Here is a 27,063-nt window from a genome sequence, read left to right as displayed (position 1 = left end):
GATTGCCAAATACTGATTTTATTTTTTTTTAATTTTTTTTAAAATATATTTTATTGATTTTTTACAGAGAGGAAGGGAGAGAGAGAGTTAGAAACATCGATGAGAGAGAAACATCGATCAGCTGCCTCCTGCACATCTCCTACTGGGGATGTGCCCGCAACCCAGGTACATGCCCCCGACCGGAATCGAACCTGGGACCCTTCAGTCCGCAGGCCGACGGTCCATCCACTGAGCCAAACCGGTTTCGGCCAAATAGTAATTTTTAATTCCATTATTTCTTGGCTGCATTCTACTGTATGTATGAGCTATCTCTTCTCCCCATTTATTTATTCAATAAAAAATATCCATGTGGGCTCGTGGGTTACACTTAATTACATGGGCCATCTCCTCCTTTTATAATTTATTTTGATGCTCAAATTGCCCCAGACATGGCCCCTTCAAGATGACTGTTTTGTGTTTTTGAGATGTCTCCATCATTCCTTGTGCATTTCATACTTTCTGACACAGTAAGATGCTCCAGGCTCATCTCTATGGCACTTCAAATACATTTACATTTATCGTTATAGCTATGTACACTGCAAAGCTTGAATTCACATCAATATCTCTGCTTCCAGTCCGGTCATACAGCCTTCTTGCTCTTCGTGTTACTGGGCCTGCAGCCCCTTCCCCGCAGTGAGACCTCTGGCTTCCGTTTTCCTTGTGTGGTTTTCCTGTGTGGCCCCTCCACGCAATCCGCCGCCTGGCTTTGGAGGCCGCCCAGCTTCCTTGTTTGGGGTCTGACCCCCACACTAGCCCGACTTCCTAGCTGAATATGGGCGTGGCTGTATTATCCTGTGTAGACAGAGAAGCAGAGAGAACAAATTAGTAGAGAGAGAGAGAGAGAGAGAGAGAGAGAGAGAGAGAGACAGATGAAGCAGACACACAGGGGGAAAAAATCACAGAAGGACATGAGGCGTATCTTTTGGGTTTCTGGGCACTTCCTAACCCTGGTCCTAGCCCTTGGCTAAGATGTAGCTGTATTTCTGGTCCTGGCTTTGTGAGAAACTGACATCCTAATGATAAATTCTTCCCTTTCCATTAAGCTACTTCAGGTTGGTTTCTGTTACAAACAGAGAATCTTTTTTTTTTTTTTTTTTAAATCCTCACCCGAGGATATTTTTCCATTGATCTTTTAGAGAGAGAAAGTGGAAGAGAGAGGGAAAGACAGAGAGAAACATTGATGTGAAAGAAACACATCGACTGGTTGCCTCCTGTACATGCCCAGACTAGGGCCTGGGCCGGGAAGGAGCCTGCAACCAGGCACATGCCCTTGACCATAATCGAACTTGGGACCCTTTGGTCCACAGGCCAACGCTCTATCCAGTGAGCCACACCGGCTAGGGCTTAAACAAAGGTGTATTTATATCCTGCCTTGTTCTATAAAAAAACAAAACAAACTGAAATATAGTCAAGGCAAGGAGGAAATAAAAATTAACCCACAGAAAATGCTTACCACATGGTACTGTACTGTTTAATATGGGCTGGAATATTAGCGCTAAGCTTTTTAGTGATCTCAACCAAGTATGAAACACTATCCCTTACAAGATTTCTTCTCCAGATTTAAAGCACGAGCAACTGGAAGATGAATAGACACACCACTGGGACAAAAGGGTCTAGAAGGGAACGCTTCAGCAAATGAGCAATAATGGCACGCTGTGTAGCGTCTGGAAGAAATATTAATTTGGATCCATACCTCACCCCATATACCGAGTCAGTTCCAAATGGACCAATGTTTAATTACAAAAGACTGGAAGTCTAAGTGCCCATCAATAGAGTATTGGTTAAATAAATTATGGCATATTCCTACAATAAAATGTTATGGGAATTGAAAAAAAATTAATGAGGAGCTCTGTATATACTGCTATAGACATATTTTTGATACATTAAGTAATAAAAAGCAAAATGTAATACTTGGGTGTGGCATGCAACTACTTTTGTAAATTGGGGGATGTCTCGGCTTCTATAGGCATAAAAAGGTTACCTAGAAGAATGAGCAAAAAATGGTGGTTATGTGTTTGGGTATGGAGACTGTATATCTTCTTATGCTTTCTGATGGATGAACCATATAAATACTTAATTTAAAAAAAAAATGTGATGAAAATCAGACAAACCAGCTGATGAAGTCCAGCTAGTTTTGACCAACTCAGAGGACAGCAGGAGGGGCTGGAAGTGAACCTGCCCACACATTCCCACTGCGGGGGTGCGGGGGTGGGGGGGTGGAGTGGCCATCCCCACCCTGGATGCCTTCCTTTCCCATAAAGGATGATCTCCCCAAAGCCTTTCCATGTGTTACTGGGGAGGTCTACGACCCACAGCGCTTGCCATATAAGAAACATTACTTTTAGGGAAGTCTGCCAAGAGCATTCTAGCTCCTCATTTTACCCATGAACAGTCCGCGCTCACTAGTAGGTGAGTTTACAGCAACTATATGATCAACATGGGCGCGCAGGTGAGCACCGCAGCTTCACAGCCAGAACACCCGGGTTCAAATCTCAGTGGTTCCCGTCTTAGCTGTTCAGTCGCGGGAGGTGTTTTGTTTTGTTCTTCTTAATAGACAGGGGTGGGGGGCAATGGCTGCACAGACCTCGCAGGGCCCGTGGAAAGATCACCCGCTTGCATCAGCCGGTCCCACAGCGACATATTGCGAGCCACACGAAGCATCGCCATTCTTCTCGCACTCACATTCTAAAAAGACGCAAGTGAAGCGAATATTCATTCCAATATATCAGAGAGCACTACCGCTAACATGCAGTAAATATCAGCATTACTGCTGAGATGCTTTACAGCCTTTTTTGGTAACGGACACACATCCGAGCTGCAGCCAGCGCGTCTCCACGGGAGTAGCTTAGCCTAAGAGTTCAGTATCGAACCTTACTGACCTCAGCAGCGCCCAGCACACAGTAGGTGCTAGTCTTGGGCACCAAAGCACCTATCGGGTGCCTCTGGAAGCGATGTCTGCATTTTGGGGTACGTTAGGAGGATTTTCCTTAAGCCGGTCACTCGGCCTTCACATTTTAACCCACAGCCACAAGGCATGGTGCCGGGTGGGCAGCAACCTGTGCAATGAACACTCCACGTACATGGGGCCACTGTCCCCTCTCGTCTGCGGGTGGGTGGGGGTGGGAGCTGGCGTCCGTGGTCCCCCCAAATGCGGAGGGCCCCAGCCAGGAGCGGGGTGGAAAGCGGCCGAGCGGGAAGGTCTTTAAAACGCCGGAGGGAAGTGGGAAAAGGCCACGTTTAGGGGCGATGGCTGCCACGCAGGGCAGCAAGGGCGGCGGGCGAACCCGAGCGCCCGGAGGTCCTGCGCCCGCAGCCCACGAGGCCGCCCGGCGCTGGAACGGCCCGGGCCCGGCCGCCGCTGGGCCGCAGACCTCGCTTCAGCCCCGCCGTCTCCGGGCTCCTGATTGGCTGAGCGGCCGGAGTTAACCTTTCACCGCCGCGCGCCGTCCAGTCACAGGCTCGCTCTCAGCCGGCGCGGGGCGCGGCGCGGCGTCCGGGGCGGCGCGGGCGCCGGTGGGATTCTCCAAGCGGCCGTGCGCCGTTGCCGCGGGCCGTGCTCGGGCTGCGGGCGAGCCGGGCGCTGCGCAATCTCCGCAGGCGCCGGCGGGAGGGGTCGAGGCGGAGGCCGGCGCGGCGCGGGCTGCAGCGGGCCCAGGTGAATGGAGTAGCCTGACAGCGGGGACGCGGCGCCGGCGAGCGGGAGGAAATGGCGGCGGCGGCGGCGCCGGGCGGCACCGGGAGGCCTGGGCTGTGACGCACGCGCCGGAGAGGGGTCCGATGGTTCTCGAAGGCCCGCGGCGCCCCGTGCTGCAGGTGAGGCGGGCTCCCGCGGCGCCGCTTTGTGTCCGGGGCGGGGAGCGCTGCGCCCGGCCCGCGTGGGCGCCCCGGCCCTGGGCCCGCGCTCAGGCCTGGCGCGTGGGGCGGGGACGGCGCGGGCAGACGGCGCGGCCTGCAGGGCTGTGCGCCCGCCACCCTGGCGCCCCTTCCGAGTGGCCGCTTTGGAGGGACGTGGTGCGGTCGCCCCGGCCCTGGTTGGGGGGCAGGGGGCCGCGGGCCGCCCTTGGGGAGCGGGGTTTGACAGGTCCGGGGACGCGCACCGGCTGCGGCGGGACGGGCCGCCGCGCCTCGGGGTTTCCTGGGACCGGCGGCGGCGGTCACTGCGGGAGGGCCGCGGGTGGAGGGGGAGGGTGGAGGGGGAGGACGCGGGGCTGCGGGTGCTGCTGGCAGGAAGCGCGGGCCTTCGGGGCGCCCGGCGGGACCAGGAGGACTGTTTCCGTCCACTGCGGGTGACCAGGTCTGGGTCCGGGGCGGGCGGCCGAGGCCATCTTCCCGCCCCTCCCCGGCGGTGTTTCTGCGCCAGAACTTGTGGTCCCCGCCACCAGCCTCTCCCGCGGGCTTGTAATCTTCGGGGAACCAGCGTGAGCTTCAGCCCCGCGTCAGGTCTGCGGCTGCCCACCGGCCTGGCCCGCAGCGCAGGCCCCACGGGCCAGCAGCGTGTCTGCCTGCAGCCTCTGCGTGGCCTGCAGCTGTGCCGGGAGCAGGTGAGAGCCAGCCTCGCCCTGCAGCGTTCAGGGAGCGTTTTGGTGCAGAAAGTCAGGCTGAAAACGCCCGCGTGACCGATCCACGTAAGCCTTAAGTGTTCCTACCACGGGCGAGCGCAGTTTACGGACTTGGATTCGGTGTAAGGACATCGATTCGGCTTAAGGACCTTCCTTCGTCTAGTGAAGAGCCCTTCCTTGGAAGCAGGCGCCTGCTTCCTGGGGTGCTTCGTCCTTGGAGCTTTCTGCATCATCACCGTTTGGATTTCCCGTTGTCTTCCGTGTTGCTTGTCCCTCAAGTGCAGTGCACAGCGCATGGAAAAGGGCAGGAGTTAGGTACCTTGGAAATGGAATTTTTAAAAAATGCGCTTTAATGCAAGGTTAACGCAGTTGAAAAACGTGTTGATGTAAACATTAACATTTGTCAGTGAAAATACTCGCCTTAACCAAGAGCTCCAATGGTTTATTACAGGATGGATGCCGGTGCGGGATTCTGGAGGAGGTGGCTTGTGAATAGTAATTTGGGCATCACTGATGCCTGCAGGAACTAGGCTCTGGAAGCATCGGCCCATTTCGCCAGGTGTTGTCTTTCAAACTAGATAGCTACACGTGCACGTGCATACTTTATAGGGAATACATGCCACATACATGCACACACATACAGTTATTTCAAAACTTGATGTAGGACATATTTTATAAAATTTTGTCTATAGATCAGAGACACTGAAGATTGCTTTTAATATGATCATTTGAAGCGCTTAAATGGTAATGTTGGTGTGGGTTTATTCATGGCAACAAAATGCCATTTGAACCTTTTGAAGAAAAGATGTGTTAGTTAGATTTAATTTGGGGAGAGAAGCCTTTTCCTGCACGTGTTTCAGGGAGGGCTTGCTCCTCACGCTGCGATCGCCTCGTCGCAGGTGGAGTTCTGTCTCCCGGACCCCGCTTGTGGCCCTCTGTAGGGACTGTGCAGCGAGGTGGTTTTGCCATTGCCGCGTGTTACTCTCCTGGTTTTCGAGGACATTTCATTGTCATCTGGCTTCATCTGACCTGGTGGTGATTCTGTGGTGGTGTGTGTGGGCTGGTGCGCTCCGCGTCACCTAGGAAGGAGGACTTACGGCATTGCCCTGTTCGTCCCCTGCCACCGACTTGGGCGATGCTTGTTTCCCTTGAGAAAGTAGACATTTAATAGATACTCTCTCACTTGTGACCTTAACACCTTGCGGTCATTACTTGTGGCAAAGGAGAGAAGTGACCCTGAGGCACTGTCCTTACTTTACACACGGAGATAATTGCCTGGAGTTGGAGTCTGGAAGTGGCTGAGCAGGACTGATGGTGTGATTGCAGAGCCCTGGCACGGTGCTCTGTCCCTTGCATTACGCTGGTGTTCTAAGTGGATTGTGGCGGAGAAGCCGTAGCATGTGCAGGAAGTCCCTAGTGGATGCTTGTTGTTAAATGAAGGAAACGCTGTGTCACCTACATGTTCAGGTGACCTCTCATCTGAGTATTTCAGTTTTTTTCCTATGCTAAATATATATAACTAATTTTATCACTTTAACCAGTTTTCAGTGTATGGTTTGATGGCATGAAATACACACACATTGTTTTGCAACCATCAGCACCATCATCTCCAGAACTTTTTCCTCTCCCTCAACTGAAACTCTGCCCCATTAAACGCTAACTCTCACTCCACCCTCTTTCCAGCCCCGGGCAGCCATCATTCTATTTCTCTATGAATGTGACTCCTCTTGGAACCTCACACAAGTGGGGTCATACAATATTTGTCCTTTTGTGACTGGTGTAGTTCACTTAAGCTTCTTCAGGGTTCATTTATGTTGTAGCCTGTGTCAGGATTTCCTTTTTAAGGCTGAATAATGGTTCATTGTATGTGTATGTACCACATTTTATTTATTCATTCATCCGTAGATGGACAGCTGGGTTGTTGCTTCTGCATTTTGGCTTTATGAATAGTTCTCGTGTGTGTGTGTGTGTGTGTGTGTGTGTGTGTGTGTGTGTGTGTTTCATCTTAACCCAAGGACATGCTTAGAGATAGGGGTGGGGGGGGGGAGGGGGACGGGGAGGGAGAGAGAGAGAGAGAGAAAAAGAAACCGGTGTGAGAGAGATACATCGATTGGTTGTTTTCCATACATGCACCAACCAGGGATCCAACCCACAACTCAGGTATGTGCCTTGACCTGACAACCTATCAGTGCATAGGATGATGCTCAATCAATTGTCACCCCATCTGGGCCAGATCATCAAGATACTGGACTCAGATTTTTAAAAAAAATGTATTTTTTATTGATTTTTATAGAGAGAAAGAGAGGGATAAAGAGAGTTAGAAACATCGATCAACTGCCTTCTGCATGCCCCCTACTGGGGACTGAGCCTGCAACCAAGGTCCATCCCTTGACTGGAATCAAACTTGGGACCCTTCCATCCGAGGGCCGATGCTCTGTCCACTGAGCCAAACCAGTGAGGGCTGGACTCAGATTTTATCGCAATATGAACTTTCTCAGGGCTCTCCTGAAAGGTACACTTTCCTACAAACGGTTCCTCTTTGTCAAGAAAACACTTTAATCTCCTTAAGACCCAGGATTCACTCATTTTTATGATCTCAGTCCCTGGCAAGTGGATATTCAAATAACTGAGCTTCTTCAGTTGAGCAGTCATGGCGCTAGGCTGTGCTCTTGGCTGCCGGAGGAGGACACTGGGAGGGCCCGTGTCTGCCTTGGGTAAATTGTAAGTTGGAGCCATATGATTTGTCTTGTTTACCTTATGCTCTGCTTTTTTGAACATTCAAGAGTTTAGGTCATTCTAAAAGGTCGTTGCATGTATATATTTTATTATCTGTCTACTTTGAGGAAGGGTTTGAGATGGTTTTGCTATAACAGGTGTGTGAAAGGACTGAAATGGTAAGGGCTGAGAGGTGCAGAGTGGAGGAGGCTGGAGGGAATTAGACAAGAAGCTGAGGGCAAGGAGAGCTCGGCATCTGCATGTAGCTGAAGGTTTTTTTTAAAAAAGTCTAAATTGTTAGTTAAAGTGAAAGAGGAAACAGGACTAATTATAGTTGGCACTGATTAATGAAAGGAAGTATGCCAATTAACCAGGAGAAGCAGACTCTTCTCTTGTATGAAGAATAAGTAATTGTTTAAATTTGCATATAAAATGACATTAATATGTGGACAAAATGTTTTAGAAAAACATTTTTCACATGCCATTGTAGGGAAACTAGGTAAAAGCCTCGGGCAGAATAGAAAAGCCTCAGTAATACGGGCATCTCATTCTGGTGATTTGATTTATTAGAGTTTAGTTCATTTATCTCGCAGATGATTTTCCTGAAATATCAGGATCTCATTCAGTTGTCTTTTGACAGATGCTGAGCGACAGTCCCTTTACGAATGAACTCATTTCTGGACAGGATAGGCAGGCAGGAGCTCCCAGGTTTTCGCTGCCAGGCCTTGGGAATGAACGTGTGTTGGCCTGGAAAGCGGGGCTGCTTTCGTGGTGGTGTGTCCTCAGCGAGTGAATGCAGAGGCAGTGATGCAGCTGATCCTTGAGCAACGTGGGGCTACAGGGCGCTGATCTCCTCACCCCTGCCTCGAATACCGAAATCCTTGGTGCTCAAGTTTCCTTTGTGTAAGGACCCTCTGCAACCGTGGATCAAAAACAGTACAGGTATTTGTGGCATAAAAACCTGTATAAGTGTACCCTCTTTGTGATGTTCGAGGGTCAACTGTATTTTTTAGGTCTAGCTGATGAAATTAAAATTTTCAGTAATGTAAGAAGGCCTTTGTTAAAACCAACTGAGTACAAAATGTCTTTCCTATTTATCTAAAATTGTCAGTGAATTGTTGGTTCTCTTAATATGTGAAGTTGCTTAGGGCAAGGATAGCTTAGCATCATTTAAATACGTGACTAGGAAGATGCCATAAGAAAGCATTGCTTGAGGTTGTCTATAAGATTTACTAGAGATAAGACATGAAATACTTAAATTTTGGCCTTCGTGTTTGATTTTTGAGACTTGTAGTGGCATTAAGTGTCTGTGTTAAGGTTTATAGAATAATAAGGATGGACTGGAACAGTACCTGGCATAGAGGAGGTGCTCCGATTTGTTCAGTGAATAAATTAGTTTTTATTACTTTCTGAAGTATTTAGAAACTAGCACAGTTTTATGGAGAATAACACTGCTTTTATGTTGTTTTTTAAAAGATTATTACTGCCCTGGCTGGTGTGACTCAGTTGGTTGCGTGTTGTCCAGGGCACTGAGGTTCCCGGTTCCATTCCTCGGGGCACATGCTGGGGTGCTGGCTGGGTCCCTGCAGGAGGCAGCAGATCCATGTGTTGCGCTCACATTGATGTTTCTCTCTCCCTTCCTCCCAGAAATGTAAGATGAAAACTCTGGGAAATAGTCTTAAGAAGTAGATAAAGTCAGATTTTTGCTTTGAATGGGTGTCAGAATCTTTCAGGGACCCTTGCGTCTTTTCATCTTCTCTGCCTCCATCTAGAACAGCTTAGTAAATGTTTGTTCATGGATGAGGACCTGACAGAAACTCTTACTTTTTCTCTTTGATCATTTTGATACCTTGTGCTGTGAAGTCCTTTTTGCCCACTCAGTTCGCTCTCTGCCTTTTGCTTATGGATCTGTGGGAGTTGTGACTATATCCTACTCTGGCTTGCTTTTTCACTCTCTTACTCAGGTCATTTCATGAACACAAGTTCTATTTTATGTGGTCCAGTTTGTCAATGTTTTCCCTTTATGACTGGTGCTTTCTAGATCTTGTCTAAGAAATTTCTGCTCACCCAAGGACCTGAAGATGTATTCGCCTATGTTTTTTTCTAATAACTTTATTGTTCAATTTTGTACATTTAGATACATAATCTAACTCGCATTGATTTTTGTGTGTGATATGAGGCAGGAGTAAGGATTCTTTTTTCTCTCTGGATATACAACCTAGCTTCTATTCCCTGCTGTACTACAGTATTTTTTGCCATTAAGTAAGTAAGCTTATATATGTGTCCTTTTCCATATTTTATTCTGTTTCATTGTCTATTTTTGTGCCAGCACCCACACTATCTTAATTACTGTAGCTTTATAGTCCTTTATACTGTATAGCTTTATACTGTAGCTTTTAAGTCCTAATAAATAAATTGTTTTTTTTTTTTATGTTAAGCCATCTTTTCATTCCTGTGACAAAACACAACAGGCTGAGATGCATTTTCCTTTTTATATATATCTGGATTCAGTTTGCTAGGCTTTTGTTTAGCATTTTTATGTTTTTTGTTTGAGAGATGGGGCTGTAATTTTACTGTTTTTATTAGGTTTTGGTGTCAAGTTTATGCTGGTATCATAGAAAGAGTTGGGAAGTATTCTCTCTTACTTCTGTCCTGAAGAGTTTGTTTTTAAAATTGAAGTTATTTTTAAATATTTAGAAGAATCACTAGTGAAGCCATCTGGGCTTGGAGTTTTTAATAATCAATTTTTAGTAATCTATTTTCTTTAAAAGGTATAGGCCTCTTCACATTTTTGTTTCTTCAGATGTTAACTTTGGTAAACTGTGTTTTCCAAGGAATTTGCCCACTTTATCTAAAGTATTTCCTTGAGTGGCCATGAGAAAGTAATTGATGCTAAAATAACCAGCTAACACTTTGCTTCATTTGGAAAAATTACAACTGTTTAAGAGATAATTAAGTAATATAAAGAATACTCTTTGCTATGTGTATGAAATAATAGTCAGTGGTTAATGACACTTCAGTTAGGATTTATATATTCTTAGAAGTTAGGCACAAGTGTGATTTATGTGGACAAAGTTAGTTCCCTGAAAACTAATGATATTCAAAAGCTACTGGTAGCTCAGTTGGTTGGACCATCAGCCCCGATATGCCAAGGTTGGGAGCTCGATCTAAGCCAGGGCACATAGATGAATCAACCAATGAGTGCATAAAACATGGAACAACAAATCAGTGTTTCTCTCTCTCAAATCAATTAAAAAATTTTTTTAAAAAAGAAGCTCTTGATTAGTATATGAAGTTTGTAATTAGATTGGAAGCTAAATTTCTAATCTGACCAAAATTCACTTTTGATTAATCCAACACTTGAATTATAATTTAACATATGCGTTGTTGTTCTTTGAAGGGTTGTTTCTAAGTAATAGTAAAAATAAAAATAAGTAAATATAAAATAGGAGTATCTTAAAAACATTTTGGGAGGGGACAGTCAGTATTCTAATGGCTTCAACTTCCTCCCTCCAGTGCATGCAATTCTTTCCCCACCAAACATCTGCATTTTTTTAGTGATTTGCACATTTGACTTGGCTAATGAATTAAATGTATGTGTTGTGGATTATGTAGGGGAGCTAGAGGAGTGTGGGGCGGACAGACATTGTTGTAGATCCCATTATAGAATGCGGCTGGGACTGAGAGGTGAGGTCGTTAGCCCGAGGTCTTACAGGTAGCAGATGGATTCAAGCACCACTCTGACTTCTACCCTGCTTCCCTCCCTCTCTCAGGGATTTGCTCTGTAATGTATTGGGTTTAATTGTAACACAGTTGAGTGAAATGAAAAAGACTTGTTCGCTTAGGAGGCTGCATTTTTTCTCCCCAGAATTCCTGAATTCCTGTAATGGAGGGTTTAAAAATTTGTTTGTAGTTTTAGCAATAGCGAATCTTCATCTTTCTTTTTAGATGAATTGAATTTTTGGAACAGCCAAACGTTCCCTTGGCAGCTGAGTGTGGCTTTCCAAGTGGAAAGGTGTAACAGGAGGCAAGGATAGGGGCTCGGGGCTAGATATGCGCCGGAAAGGCCCTGGGTCTCCCGGGGTGGGGGCAGGTGGGTGGGGGTTTGTGCTGCAGGGACTTCCGGTGCGCACACAGGGACAGTCCCAGGCACAGGTGTGAGGAGCGGAAGTGTTTGTAACAGGAAAGGAATGTCTGCTCTGAAGGAAAGCGTTATAGTTCAGGAGCCTCCCCCTCGTGTTTAGATGTCCTTGTCTTTGGCCGTGATACGCAGTTGTTCTTGGCTGCGGCTTACTCGGGGAGAGCCCTGGATGTCTACTGAGAATAGAGAATCTGAGCCCAGATCTCGCCTAAGCGGACAGGATGGGGCTCAAATCCCCAGAGAGCCATCGAGAAGACCCTTTATGCCCTACTCCCGCTTGTCTTACAGTTTCGCCGTCTCGCCATTCTCCTGGGGACAGGTGCTCCAGCATGCTGCTTCTCGCAGTTTGTTCAGCTTGACCTGCAGGGAGTCTTGTCCCCAGGAGGCCCTGACTGTCCCCTTCCTGACTAATGCTGCTATTGCTCAGTCCATAAAACTGAACTGCGGCCCATTCTCACCTTCTCCATTATACAGACTTGGACTAGGGATGTCTTACTCAATAAATATTTATTGAATGAATGAGTAATTTAAGGGGCAGGAGGTAAAACAAAGGTTTTTAAGTGAGGAAAACCACCTTAAATATTTTTATACTACTCTGAAATGAAATGGGACATAGTTCTATTTTCTGTGTTCTACTGATAGCTAAATACTGACTTATCAGTATTTAGTAGAGTTTTATTTTTAACTTTACGTTTAAAAAAACAACCTTACAGAGTTGTAGGAATAGAATACCCTACATTTACCAATATTTATCAGTTTGTACATTTGCATTTCAGGCCTTGTGCTCTTCACTACCAGATATTTGAGATAGATTTTGAGAACAAGAATATTCTCTTACATATTCGTCACACAGTTATTAAACTCAGGTAGTTTCACATTGATAATATTGCAATGTCACCAGTGTTCCTATGGGGAGGCAAGTAGCTTCCCTCTGTCGTCTAGTTCAGTGGATGGGGACCGAATTAAACCGACGAAGGACAGATTAGCTGGAGAAAGGCTTGTTTTCCATGCACGCAGCAGCTTCATAGGAAGAAATAAAAACCCAAAGAAGCGGTTAGGCTTGAGGCATAGCCATTTTAATAAAGGGCGACACACTGCAGAGACGGGACCAGGCAGAGGAAAAGGCGTTTGGGCTTCTAAGGGTGGTAACTTGTGGCAAGGTGAACCTGCGAGGGACACAGGGAAAGTAAGTGTTATTTCAGTGGGTTTATTTATGCGGAGTCAAGTCCCCGGGGTCTCTCTCCAGTGATAGGGGTCATCTCTTCCTGGTACGGGGGTGGGAGAAGGGGCACCTTGACAGTGGGAAATTGATGGCCTGCTTTTAGGTAGAACCGGGGAGGGCGGGGACTGCCTCGTGTGTCTGCTGTTGGTCTTGCCTTCAGCTCAAAAAAATCCTTATGCCAAAGTGACATATTTTGAGGTAGCATAGTCTGATCCCCATTAATCTCAATTATGCACATTGTGTTTAGTTGTCATGTCTCTCTTTTTTAAAAAAATATATTTTTATTGCTTTCAGAGAGGAAAGGAGAGGGAGAGAAAGATAGGAACATCAGTGATGAGAGAGAATCATTGATCAGCTTCCTCCTGCATGCCCCCCACCGGGGGTGGAGCCTGCAACCCAGGCATATGCCCTTGACTGGAATCACACCGGGGACCTCCAGTCCACAGGCCAACGCTCTGTCCACCGACCCAAACCAGCTAGCGCTGTCATGTCTCTTTACTCGTTTAATCTGATAGTTCCTCAGCTTTGCACTTCTGTGATACGGGCATTTTTGAAGAGCACGGCCAGTTGTTTTGTAAAAGGAATCTCAGATTTGGTTTTCACGTTTCCTCATGATGAGATTCAGGTTTTGCACTTTTAGCAGGAATGCTGCAGAGATGGTATTGTTCTGTAGCTTCGGTACTTTCAGTTCCTCACCGTGGGGGGAGCACATGTTGTCTCAGTGTTGGTGATGCTAATTGTGTCACTTGGGTTAAGTTACAGTGGCATCCGGCAGGTGTTTCTAGTGAAAAATTTGTTTCCACGTCAGATAGGTAATCTGTGCAGAGCTATTGTGACATGATGTTAATATTCTTTTGTAACTATCACCCAATAGTTTTAGTGTCCATTAATGACTCTTGCCTCGATTTTCAGTTGTGATGGCTAAAAATGATTTTTTTTCTGTCATTTCTTCTGCACTTCTTAGTTGACATTGAACAAAGTTTTATCTGGATTTTAAACCTAATAAAATACAGTTTCTAAAAAAAGTAATGAGAAGAATTATTTGAGTCTGGGTTTTCCCAGTTGTACTTGAAACTGGAGAGCTTTGAATTGTTGCTGAGTCATTTTCAAGGTTAGTGTCAGATCAGGTTGCATTAACGAGGAGACAGTTCTTTAGTGGCTGGGGGTTCACCAGAAGGTTTGGGAGGGAGGGGGAATATAGTTGTGTGATGTCAGGATTGCCATTGTGCCAACTGATGCCGCTCTGGCGTTGATGCTCTCAGGTCAGCCCTGAACTCTTCTTTCTAGGGAGAGAGAGGCAAGGATGGAGGCATTAAACTTATTCAAATAATTGGGGTTATGTAAAGTCTTTAAACAGTAGGAAGTATCTACTAAATTGAAATTTTCTTTGACCTATAAAGATAAATGTTAAAAAAAAAAAAAGATAAATGTTAATTTAAGGTTAGATAAATAAAGTTGATTCCCAACGTAGTGTTAATGGAAATATATTTGTGGTATTTCCAGCTTTCCGGGAATTTAGTGTAAGTCAAGTATGAGGCTATCTTTCATTTCTCAGAGTTCACAGTTTTGGGGTGGAGGGGTAGCGATAGCATCTCAGAAGGAACAGAGGGATCATGGAGCCTGGTGTGGGTGGTGTGGATAGGCTGTGAGTGCTGGGTGAGGGGCGTCCAATGAGAGAAGCTCTGTGGGGAGAGAGGGGTGTGGCCCCAGGAGAAGCTCAGTGTGGAGTTGGGAGGGGAAGCAGGTAGCAGGAGTGGTGCCCACAGTGCCCGCGGCGGTGGTGTGTGCTTTCCTCCCTGCCTGGAGCTCTTACTGTTCTCTCTTCTGACTCCACATTGATTAAACGTCCCTCATCTGTACCAGTCTAGTAGGCTCATTTCGTCTCAGGACCAGACCTGTCTTTAGTATTAAAATGTCCATGTTGCCCTGCCCAGTGTGACTCGGTCGGCATTGTTCCATGCACCAAAACGTTGCCGGTTCGATTCCCAGTCAGAGCACATGATTGGGTGTGGGCTGGATCCCTGGCAGGCGGCATGGAGGAGGAGGCAGCCTTCCATGCTTCACTCTCACATTGATGTTTCTCTTTCTCCTTCTCCCTTCCTCTCTCTGAATAATTAAAGAAAGAAAAAGAAAATGTCTGTGTTATATTATCTTAAAATCGCTTGACATAAAGTGGCTCCTTTTTCCTCATGGGTGGTCTTACGTGGTGTAGGAGATAGGCAGAATTGAGTAAAATTCTAGTACTTGTTGAACAGTGTTTTTATTGAGTCAAATACAGAACCTTGGAATCATACCTTAACCTTAAAACTCACCTTGAAAGCTAGTGCTGTGTTAATTATTTACCTCTCCTGAAACACGCTGCCGGGGAAATGTCACTTTAGGTAGCTGGAAGGGAAGTCAGGTCTCTGTGCCATTTTGATGAGTTGGAATGTGGTCTTTTTCAGAAGTATTCCAAGTAAAGGGGCCATTGGCTGGCAGCCTAGAGATACTTCTTATATGGAAATTTTGATGGATGGAATTTATTAAAATGGTATTTGACCTGCATTCAACTTCAATTTCTGACAAATCTAGTTTTAGGCATAATCACGTTGCTATGTAAACTTAATATATTTATGTTACATATTTAGAGAAACCCAGAAATTTGTTTGGTTCGTAGAGTAGTGCAAGAAAAGAAGGCCATTGAATTTGTGGTTTAACTTATAGAAACTGGGGTAAAATTTACCACAATTAATAGCTTCAGAAGGGAGTTTTTCTTTTCCAGTTCCTAAAACAGAATCATACAGCTCTAAACTGTTGTCTTTATACAAACCCTTGAAATTTTTTTTCCAATTCTAAAAGTAATAAAGTGCTCAGATTATAGGGAATTTTAAAATGCAGAAAAATCTTAAGGAAAATAAATTACTCTGGGTAGTAATCATGTCCTCAATTTTTGAGTGAATATTTTCTCTCCGTTCCCCCCTCCCTCCCCTTTCTTTTCTTTTTTTAGTTTTTCTTTTCTTTTTCTTTTTTTTTAAAATATTTCATTGACTTTTCACAGAGACGAAGGGAGAGGGATAGAGATCCAGAAACATCGATGAGAGAGAAACACCGATCAGCTGACCCCTGCACACCTTCCACTAGGGATGTGCCTGCAACCAAGGTACATGCCCCTGGCCCGAATTGAACCTGGCACCCTTCAGTCCGCAGGCCGATGCTCTAGCCACTGAGCCAAACCAGTCAGGGCCCTTTTTTTTTAGTTTTTAACTTGAAGACATAATCATAATCTTATTGTAAATAAAAATGTTCTGTTTTTTTCATTGGATGCCATAACATAAGCATTTTTGTTCATTATAAATTCGTTATGTTTAATGGCTCAATTGAATTGTATCATGTAAAATGAACCATGGTTTACCAAACCATTCCCTCATTCATTGTGAGACATTTAGATTTGGGGGTGGAAGTGGGAGGGGCATTTTTGCTGTTATAATTGGTAATGTTGAAGGGAACATTTCTGTATGAAGTTTTTGTATGTGTTAATGTTGTAGGCTAGATTAGTATGCAAGGATTTCTAATTAATGACAAATGACAAGTAAAAATGGAAATCTGTAATTAGTATCTAGAGATATTGGTGTTTAAATTCTTGAAGTTTATATTCCTTTTCTCTTCTCTTTGGTCTCAATCTTTGTTTGACCTTAGTCTTTTCATAAGCTATACTCACCAAGTAGGAGTTAATAAATCCTTAAAATATTTACTTTGTATACTATAGAATTTTGGGATATTTCCCATCTTTTTGTATGTTTTTTTTACACTTTACATTTCAAAACTTGTCCATTTTGTGATGATGATGATGATAATTTCTTGCCCATCTGTACCATTTTATTGCCTAAGAAGTAGTTAAGGGAAGTAATATTTTCAGTGATGTCAGTGGGGCCAACAGAAATAGTATATGGTACTTTTTGTTGTGTTTTTTTTTTTCTTTGCTTTTAAAGAAAATTGGTGGATACAAAGCTATGTAACTTTATTTCACACTACATACTATAGTTTGTGATTTAGATTTGATTTTTATCCTATAAATTCATAATGTCTAGGTAGTTCAGAGTTTTGTTTTTTTTTTCATGTTTGTTGGGTTAAAATACTGTATAAAATCTTGTGTACTTTAAATTTATATAAGAATATATTTTCTATGCTGAGTTTTAGAATTAATTAAACATTTTAGGTCTTCTTTAAGACATTCCTTATAGTCTTAAGAATTGTTTGAAAACATGGTTCTAGATACGAGATGGGAGTGTGGTTTTTGAGAAACTCCACTTAGTGAGCATTTTCTGTGTTGCAAACACTTTTTCTCCACCAGGCTTAATGCATGCATGCATGGTCTTACTTGAGTCTCATAATAGTCAGGTGTTCCTATTTTGTAGGCAAGGAAACAACCTTAGACAGAGGTAGTGGCGTATGATAAGCCTTATTCTTCCTGACACTGGACCCCTTGCTGGCATGCAGATGACTTTAAAAAAAAAATACTTTAAAAAATCAAAAAGGCCTTGCTTTCTACACCCTCAGTTGCCTTACTGGGTGCCCCTCCTACAGCCTGGGAACATCTGGGAGGAGGGAGTGGCTGTGTACTAGTATGAGAACCTCTTAAGAGGTGAGAGCATCATCTGGACTTAGGAAGTTTTCTTAAAACAGTTGAGCCCTGTCTGGTGTGGCTCAGTTGGTCGAGCATCATCCAGTGCACCTATAGGTCACCAATTTGATTCCTGGTCAGGGCATATGCCAGGGTTTTGGAGTCAATCCCCAGTAGGGGGCCCATCAATGTTTCACTCTCATCTGTGTTTCTGTCTCTCTCCTCTCCCTTCCTGTCTCTCTAAAGTCAATAATCCTATATAATAAAAGCCTAATACTCTAAGTGTCCAGTCATCCATTCAACCAATCAAAGTGTAATATGCTAATGATATGCTAAGGCCGCTCAACCGCTCGCTATGACGTGCACTGACCACCAGGGGGCAGATGCTGAATGCAGGAGCTGCCCCTTGGTGGTCAGTTTGCTCCCACAGGGGGAGCGCCACTCAGCCAGAAGCCGGGCTCATGGCTGGCGAGTGCAGCAGCCATATGTCAGTCAAACATTTCCCGAGGGCTCCCGGACTGTGAGAGGGCACAGGCTGGGCTGAGGGAACTCCCCCCCCTCCCCCGCCAGTGCACGAATTTCGTGCACTGGGCCTCTAGTGTGTGTGTGTGTGTGTGTGTGTGTGTGTATATATATCTAAAAAGAGTTAAACAACTTCGGACCCTTTCTATGCGCAGATTTCTTTTTTAATAAGGCTGTTTGCGCACTTAGCTCCCTCTTCTTTTTAAAACTCCTTTCCCCAGTGTAGTTGGGCAGCATGTTTTAGGAAGTTCCATGAAATGGAATTTTGTTATTTGGCATGCATACTATTTAAGAACTGGACGTGGTGTTTTTTTGTAAAGCTGATGTGAAAATAGAATTAGAAACAAAATCTTGCAACCCAGAAAATCTCTGCAAAAAGGTAGAAGGGAAGAAAACGGTTTTATTATGAGTGAACATTGAACCAGAATGGGATGTGCATCAGGTCAGCCACTACAGAGCTGGAGAAGACAGTGGCTACAGCCTATTACTTCCGTGCTGTCAAGATAAATTGCTAATTTCTGGTATCTTTATCACTGGAGGTAGGTTTTGCAATTTGGAGTCAGGTGGCAAATTAGGCCCATCTTTTCCTAGGAAACTTGGAGATGGGGCATTATCTTCCTTTATTGTAAATCCTCACTGGAGGACATGCTCATTGATTTGACATGTTACTGATCTGAAAGAGAGAGGAAGGGGTGCAGGGAGGGAGTGGGGCAGGGGAGAGAGAGAGAAACAGAGAAACCAATGTGAGAGAGAAACTGATTGGTTGCCTCCCTTTAAGTGTCCTGACTGGGATTGAGCCCAAAACCTAGGTTTGTGCCCTGACTGGGAACCAAACCTCTAACCTTGTGGTGTAGGGTGATGCTCCAGCCCCCTGAACCGCCTGGCCAGGGCTGCAGGTATCTTCCTTGATTACATTTCAGAGGTGGCTCTCAGGCCCTTAAACATTCCTGAGAAATCAGTGAGAAGAGCTAGAGGTGTAAGATTCACATACATCGGGAAAGAACTGAGAAGAATTCTGTAAACAAAGGATGGGGAAGGCGCCTCTTACTTTTAATGTTGCCCTTAGACCAGCAACCACAGGGCCGCCACATACAGCTGTCCCTTCGCATCCGGAGCCGAGGGTGCCTTTAGTCACTGAGGCTTGGTTGGAGTTAGGATAATGCTTGGGAAAGCCCTAGCATATTTGTTATGTTAAACAAACAATTTAACTCCCATGGCCGACAGCCTTTGAAAGACAGGGGTTATTGGGCCGTTGCTGGCAACAAAGAAGACCGGTCATGGTGCCCGGACTCGAAACAAACCACTAGCAGCCGGGTAGGTTGCACAGGCAGCCTCTTCCTTGTCGGAGTTTTGCAGCCGTTTTCCTACATCAAGCCAGGGGGAGAGATGGGAGCCAATTGGAAAGGCTTACCCGAGCTCCGGACCAAGAGGCCAGGGAAGGTGGAGCTGGACAGGCCGCGCCGGGCTCCGGGCTCAGGGAAGCCTTGGGTAGGGGGTGGGCCCTTGGGTAGGGGGTGGGCAAGTTGGGGAAGCTCAGGTGTAAGGAAGAAGCCCAGGTCCCGGGGCTCCGAGGTTGCCTGGCTGTTCTCTTCAGAATAATCGAGAAAAGAGCCCCTGGCAACGAATCCGAAACTCCAGCGCGGGCCAGGGAGCAGGAGCAGCCTGCTTAGAGCCCGATCCCGGCTCTTCCCAGGCTGGCGTTCTTCCTCTTTTTCTCTAGCCTCTGTAATTTTAATTTAGATCATCTCAGACTTGTTTTTGTGGTTGTTTGCTAGGAACTAAAAGCTCTTCAGACATTTCTTAGTTTTTCCTGTTAGTTGGCACCAGTGCTTTTGGCTGTTTTAATGTCAGTGTTCATGGTTTCCTTTTGTTCCCTGGGACTTCATGGAGGGAGTAGTGCATTTGGGCTTCGCAAGGCTAGGACTGAAGTCTGGCGTTCATATTTGTGAGGCTGGACTATCAGAGTCTGGGACACTAATGCAGGGACATGGATGAGCTGGAGTTTTCTGTTACCAGTTTTGAAAATGCGCGCCAGGAAGCTCCTGATGCCTTTAGCCTTGTGGTGAGCAGGCTGGTGTTGGGACAAGCTGGTGTGAAAGGGCACAGCCATGGAGTGGGTTAGATGCGCATGTGGGGTCAGTCTCTTGGTTTATTCTAAAACTTGACAGAGAGTCTGGTATGTGGCTTGTCTTTCAGAGTTATACAAGGGGCCTGTCAAACGGGAATTTGCATGTTTGTAATTTAAGTTGTGGTCATCAATTAAAATGAGAAAACGTAACCTGTTGGCTCTGTTACGAACATAAAATGAGTTCTCATTGTATTTGGCATGTGCACGTTCTCGTATCTCCACAGGATTGTCTAGGGAAGTAGTTGGGATAATCAGCAGTCATAGTGAGGCTGCAGTGAACTTTAAGGGATCACTGGTTTATTGTTTTGGTTATGGTGCGTCCAGAAAGAAGGCGAATATGCATTAGCAAAGAGGGGAGAGATGGTGGTGAATTGACTTGCATCTTCCTAGGGGCAGCCAGGCTGGAATTGCCGTTGAAGCATGAGGCAGCTTCAGGAAGCGCACTGACAGGAGCAGTTAGGGTGAGGACCTGCACGCCCGTGTCAGCGTGATACTGACTTGCCCTGGTGTCTGAGCGTTTTACAGCCAGTTTTTACTGGGGGATAATGTAGTGTACTGTCAAGAATTCTCCCTGGTGCCGGATTATACTAACAACTTTTAAAAATTTTCAATTGTATTAGAACATAATAAATCGAAATTTTAAAGGGCAGCTCTCTTTCAGACATGTACTGCTTTCTTGACTCCCAATAGATAACTAAATTATTTTATCAGGGATCTTATTCTGATAAGTTAAACATGAACATTATTGTTAAATAGGAAATTTCTTAAATTTGGTTTTTAAAATGGAGTTTTATGTTCTAAAATATTCTCTCTGATTGCTTTTAGGTTACCTAGGGTATGAATTAATACAGACTCGGAAACTGAAAGAACTTAGAATCAGCATTTTGAGGTAAATATGTACATACTTCAATAGTGTTAAGGTACCCTCATTCTGCTTTGTTAACTTCCTAGCAAAGTAAATTTGTGTATGGAATGAGCAAGTTTAACCTCCACAGGAATGTTCTTTAAACAACTAGACTGCCCTTAGGTAAGTGAAAGGAGACCCCTCCATTTGTTCTCCCCGAGCTGTGCTGGTAGCAGCGTGGCAGTACGCGAATGAACTCGGCCAGGCTCACAGAGCGCTGTGCTGATTCACTTAAACGTTCAACTTCGTGCTTCCTTAGTTTCTGACTTAGAATCTCTTTTAGGAGAACCACTTCTAAATTTAAATTTCTCTACAATATTGGTGAACTGTGTTTCTGAATTCTTTTATTCATAAATGAGTTCTATACTAGTTTATAGTGTGGGCTTAACTGTTTTTGAATTTGTGTTTTCAGTTTCATTTTGAGAAATTGAAATTGCTGATAACATTTTATATACGTATTGAAGACCTGTTACTAGATGATTTGGATTTTTCAGCCTGACCTCTTCTGGTGACCTTCGTTATTTCTTTTGTGTATGTGAATTTAGGAAATAACACATACTTACTCTTTTATTTTTTTCATTGTTCTAGTCTTCATCTTTAGAATTTATTTACTTCATTTTATTTCCTTGTATTCATTTTAGAATCTGTTCTTGAATTTTTTCTTTCCCCCACATCTCTTGGAATTAGGCCTGCTATTGTTCCTTCTTTTGCTCTTTGTTTTAGAATAATGTGGCACCCTAAAATAACCCAAATGTCTTTTGTTTAAAATTTAATACAAAAATAATGGCCTTTATTCAACTCTTCATATTAATAAGACGCTCTTATAGATGTGTTTTATATTCAGTTTAAGTACAGGAATCTTAAAATTGGCTATTTTGCATTTGTTTTTAGAGCAGAAGCATGGGCATGCTGTGATTTTCCAATAAACTGCTGTCACAGTGTCACAATGCAGTGCAGACAACAGCAACACAGAGATCACACATTAAAACGGTAAACCCGCGACGTACCTGTGTGGGAAGTGGAGAAGAGTTTATCGTGTGTTGTGCTAAGTTGTTTTAATATATGGAAACTATGAAGCAGCCTCACCAATTTCATGAGTGTAAATTGTTTGACCAGAAATTTAAAATCTGTGATTGAAAAGCAGTCACGTGGAGTTACTGTGGCGCTGCTAAGGCAGTTACTGTAGGCAGCTCATCTATGAACTAGCACTTCCACTTCCCAGCAGGGATTCAGAGCATTTCATTAAGGCCAAGTGAGGGGGAAAGTCCATCTCACCGTGCCAAAGAAAGTCAAAATGGGCAGAATTATAGGTTCTTCTGTTTTCACATGATTGGATTACCTGTTGAATTTTTAAATCTTGGATCTGCTTTCCCTAAATAGGAAGTATGTTACCGGGGCCAGCCCCTGTATATTAAAAGAATGACAGTTAGTGTAAATGTTGTGACCTCATGGAAACTATAACTGGAGGGCTAAGTGGCTGTCCTCCATTTCCTTGCAAGTCTCCTCTCGGTACATACACCTCCGCGGCCGGGAGGGACGGTGGGTGTGGATTTCCAAGCCAAATAGATAGAGGTTTTGAGCCGCCTGTGATTCTGCTCTACACGTTGTTGTGTGGACATTCATGAATCTCTGACTCAGTTCATTGAATATTTATTTATCTAACTTAGTGGTTCTCAACCTGTGGGTTGCGACCCCTTTGGGGGTTGAACGACCCTTTCACAGGGGTCGCCTAAGACCATCGGAAAACACATATATAATTACATATTGTTTTTGTGATGAATCACTATGCTTTCATTATGTTCAATTTGTAACCATGAAATCGGGGGTCACCACAACATGAGGAGCTGTATGAAAGGGCCGCGGCATTAGGAAGGTTGAGAACCCTGATCTGACTGTATGCCTGGTACACGCACAGGCAAGTTCAGAGTGTGGCGAGTGAGGTGCACATCTTGCTCTGTGGAGCATGTGTGCCAGCAGAAGAAGAAGGTGTGCGTGGTGTCTGAGCACGCGCAGCGCGGTCTGCATTATGGAAGGCAGAGAGGCTGTTTGGAGGTTTTCATGTCACTCATGTGGGTGTTGTTTTCATTCTGCGGACTGGGTGCTGGTTTGCCCTGGCCAGGTGTGATCCGGTGCTGTGGTGACACGGTGTGTGTGAGGCATAACGCTCCTGTACTCAAAAATCCTGGCTTAGTTGGTCGTATTTATTTACTTTTTTAGAGCTCTTTATTTGGAAGTAATTTCAGTCTTACGGAAAAGTTCTGGATAAGAATAGAACAAAGAATACATGCGTTATCCATTTGCCCACTTGCTGTATCAGTTGCACCCACACGCTCTATATATCTATACCTGGTTTCTTTTTCTGAACCATCTGAGAATAAGTTGCATATATCATGGCCCTTTACCACTAAATCTTCAGTGTATATTTCCTAAGAAGAAGGCTATTCTTACATAGCCCCGAGCCATACTGCAGTGAGTTTAACTGCTGTTTTCTGCAATTTCTTCAGTGGACTCAGGAATGGACTTTAAGGCATGGATCTGCCATTGACAGGGAGATTAGTTTCTGCATTTAGCTGTTATGTCTCCTGTAGTCTTCTTTAATCTGGAACATTTTCTTTCTTTTTTTCTTCTTGTATTTTAAGATACATTTTTGAAGAATACAGACCTCCCTTTTAAAAAAATGGAACATTCTTCTCATTTGTTTTTGGACAGTTTTTTCCCGGAGTTACTAATGATCATAATTACTGATGTCATCTATGTGAGAAGGAATGGTGACACGTGTCAGTGGTAGGAAGGAGGAGTCCTGCTGCTTCCTGGCTGTGCTGGTGGAGGGAGGTGTATTTGGAGTTTTATAGGCATTGTTGCCCTCTTCTCTTTTTCCTTTTCCCCATCCTCCACCTGGATGTAGTCTGATTTCCTGATACTTTCTGCTGTGTCTGTGATTTGGGTTGGGTGAGAAGTGAGGGGTCGCTTAAGCATACATAATCTTAGACCGGAAGCAGCCTGCAGTCAGGAAGGAGGCATGTGGAGGGAGCCCAGGAAGGTAGCCAGCTGGGAGGTGCCTGCAGATCTCAGCCCTGGCTTGCAGACTGACCTGTGGATCGCAGGAAATTAGACAAAATAGGGTTTCACGTTGGAGTCTCGGCAGCTGTGTTGTGTAGAAAGCTTGAATGACGAACCTGAGGGTGTGCCCCTGTGGGCCTGCGGAAGGGGGAAAAGTGAACGCTTAGTGGGGGTGGAAGGAATGGCTGCTGGGGCTCTGGTTCCGTGGAGAAGGAGCAGTGTTCCTTTGATCCGGGGAAAAGAATGACTTGGTAGTTTTTCATGATGTGCTCCGGCTTCTCTGCTTGCGTCCTGCACGGGGTGATGAGAGCGGTTGTACTGTCTGCTCCACAGATGGCGCGAGCCGTGCTGAGGCCCTTGGCTCCTGCAGCCGGGCCCCTGTTCCCTTACCGAGGATCGCGCTTGTGTTAGTTGGATGGTGAATTCTGGCCGCTGCAGTAGCCTCTGAAACCAGAATTTGTGTTGTGCCGATATGAAGGCCCACATTTGAGGCTTCTTCAGGATGAGATGCAACAACTGAGGTCACTGTGCTGTCCCAGCGTTATCCACTTAACGTCAGGAGAGTCAGCGTTCTTGCTGGCAAGGAGCCAAAGCTGTATTCTCCCTTTCAGTTCCATAGAGTAATAACAGTGAACACTCCCAAGCAGCGCAAGGCAGAGAACTCCCCTCTACGGGGCAGCACATTCTGCTGACGGTTAGGCAAGCGGATGCTGGGCTTTCACACAGAGATTGGACACCCTCACCCTCTATCTGCAGGTTAGGGATTTTAGAAAGACTCCATTTTTATTTTATCGTTTTACTTACCAGATTTATCTTTGGGAAAGAAGACATGAAATCCACAGGAGTGCTTAGATACCATGACGGACTATCATTTCACAGAATGGTGTGCCTTCTTTTAGTTTATTGGGGATATGTATAATTTCATTTTATTAGTATTATTTTTTGATATATAAATGTGTAAGAGATGTATAATTTTAAAGGTACATATTTAAGTAGTTGGTTATCTATGCTAGGTTGCTAGTTGAGAAAAAGACCTGTGTTTTGGTCTTTAGATGAAATAACTGTTGACAGGCATTTGAATTTTTCCTGTGCATACTTACATGTTTTATATATACATATATTTTAAGAGTCATTATACTGTACATATTAAGGACAGGGTTCTGTGTCTGTAAATATAGATGTGTATTATCTTAATGGATTCAGAGTATTTCATTACAAGCATACCATAATTTGCTTAGCTAAATTTTTATTAATACATTTAAAATTATTTCTTGTTTGTAGTAATAATGCAGCAATAAATGTTTATGTACTTTTCACGTGTGTACAGTTGTCTAATTCTTTCAGACAAGTTACTAGGGATAGGGTTGGTGGGTTGGAGAGAATAGAATGTTTGACTTTTAAAAACAATCCTCTTAGATCAAGAAAAAGCTGAAACAGTTATAAGAGTTTGAAAGGCCCATAGGAGTGATATTTTGATGTTTCTCTTGTTTCTGTGCTTTCTTTTGTTTTTAACCCTGCATGGTTGTGTAATGGTATTCTTTTTCCCTTTGTAGTAAGCTGTGCTAGAACAAAATGCAATGAAAGAAACACTGGATGAATGAAAAGCCCTGCTTTGCAACCCCTCAGCATGGCAGGCCTGCAGCTCATGACCCCTGCTTCCTCACCAATGGGTCCTTTCTTTGGACTGCCATGGCAACAAGAAGCAATTCATGATAACATTTATACGCCAAGAAAATATCAGGTACTAATGAGAACACTAATACTGGAGCATTTCACTAAAATAGAATAAATTAGCATTTAGTTGACACAACTTAATAAAACTCATTTTCCTGTTCAAGCTTTCCTCTTCTGATTAATTTTCTCATTCCAGATACTTTGTTCTTAATAATCCTTTTTTAACATCTGCTGAGTAATTAGATCGATAGTTTTATTTGTGAAGTTCCTTATTTTCTCCCCTCTGAAAACCTCATCCATTTGGATGTGTCTGTCCTCGTGAGCTGGGTACGAATTGAGATTGAACAACTATGAACTGGCAGAACCCCGATTACAATAAATTTAGTCATTCATCTAATTCTAGAGAAGTATTCTGTCCGTGCAAAAATCTTAAGGAAATTGTAAATACATTTCAACATGTGCTTATATTACCGCTCCGTATAACAGGCATTTTAATGCGTCTGGTTATTATTCACATACACAGATGCAGAAAGTATGCTTTTTGGCAAACTTATTGGAGGAAGATATTAGAAAACAGTGGAATTTCCTGAATTAAAAGACAATCCCATTTTCTAAATTTTGTACTTAGATAAGAAGTGTGTAATCTTTTCCCACTGTATTTTCAGGTTGAACTGCTTGAAGCAGCTCTGGATCGGAATACCATAGTCTGTTTGAACACTGGCTCAGGGAAGACGTTCATTGCAGTACTACTCACTAAAGAGCTGTCCTATCAGATCAGGGGAGACTTCAGCAGACATGGGAAAAGGACTGTGTTCTTGGTCAACTCTGGTAATAAAAAAGTACTTTTTCACATTGCATAGAGGAAATTGGATGAGATTAAATTATTGGTTAAATTATTGAAAATGTAGAGAGTTTGACAAGTAATGTACTTGTTGAAATTCTGATAGCAGAGCTGCTTATTTCTTAACTTTGTAGTATTTCTCTTAAATATTAGCTGTTTTATTCCATAGGTGTAAAGCTAGCTTTTCTTTTAGATGTAATTGCATTTAATCCTGATTCTGCATTTCTTTTGAATGGGTTACTATTGTAACATGATCTAAGTTGTGTTAGTTATTTTGTTTTGATGTTTAGCTTCACAAAACATGCCCAAAGGTGCTTGATTATGACATAGGTAACTTTTTGGTTTATGATTTTGCTATGTCAGTTGTAGAAAGAAAGTTAAATAGTTGCTTCTTAATAGTTAAAAATACTGGGTTTATGTGTTTGGGATTATATATTAAAATAAAAGTATAAAATGTGAACCTGAGCTGCTTGGGCACTAATACAACCATGTCATTCCTCTCCTTTTTTGTATATGTTCTCAGCATGAGATGTTCTTATTGGTGTGAATATGCGTTAGTCTGTATTGTTTCTTGGTGAAACGATCTGATTTTATTGACTACAATAGGAGGGGTGGATCTGGAGTAGTTCTCATTCTAGCCTAAAAGTTACATTTTTAG

The 27,063-nt window shown here is 44.0% G+C and overlaps 1 protein-coding gene across 1 annotated transcript in view; it reads left to right on the top strand.

The window, feature by feature from the left end:
• The first annotated feature begins 3,648 nt into the window (after positions 1–3,648).
• The window catches only part of DICER1 (dicer 1, ribonuclease III), a 60,489-nt gene continuing 37,074 nt past the window's right edge, over positions 3,649–27,063 (top strand). Inside the window, exons 1-5 of the mRNA XM_081090496.1 lie at positions 3,649–3,852; positions 20,752–20,815; positions 21,722–21,820; positions 25,444–25,631; positions 26,230–26,392. Of these exons, the coding sequence (XP_080946622.1) occupies positions 25,488–25,631; positions 26,230–26,392 (307 nt within the window). The 5' untranslated portion in view covers positions 3,649–3,852; positions 20,752–20,815; positions 21,722–21,820; positions 25,444–25,487. The remainder of the gene's footprint in view (positions 3,853–20,751; positions 20,816–21,721; positions 21,821–25,443; positions 25,632–26,229; positions 26,393–27,063) is intronic.

Source organism: Myotis nattereri (genome assembly GCF_964212035.1).
Source record: "Myotis nattereri genome assembly, chromosome: 1".
Taxonomy (NCBI): Eukaryota; Metazoa; Chordata; class Mammalia; order Chiroptera; family Vespertilionidae; genus Myotis; species Myotis nattereri.
The sequence above is the reverse complement of the archived record's forward strand: the minus strand, read 5'-3'. Positions and strand labels throughout refer to the sequence as shown.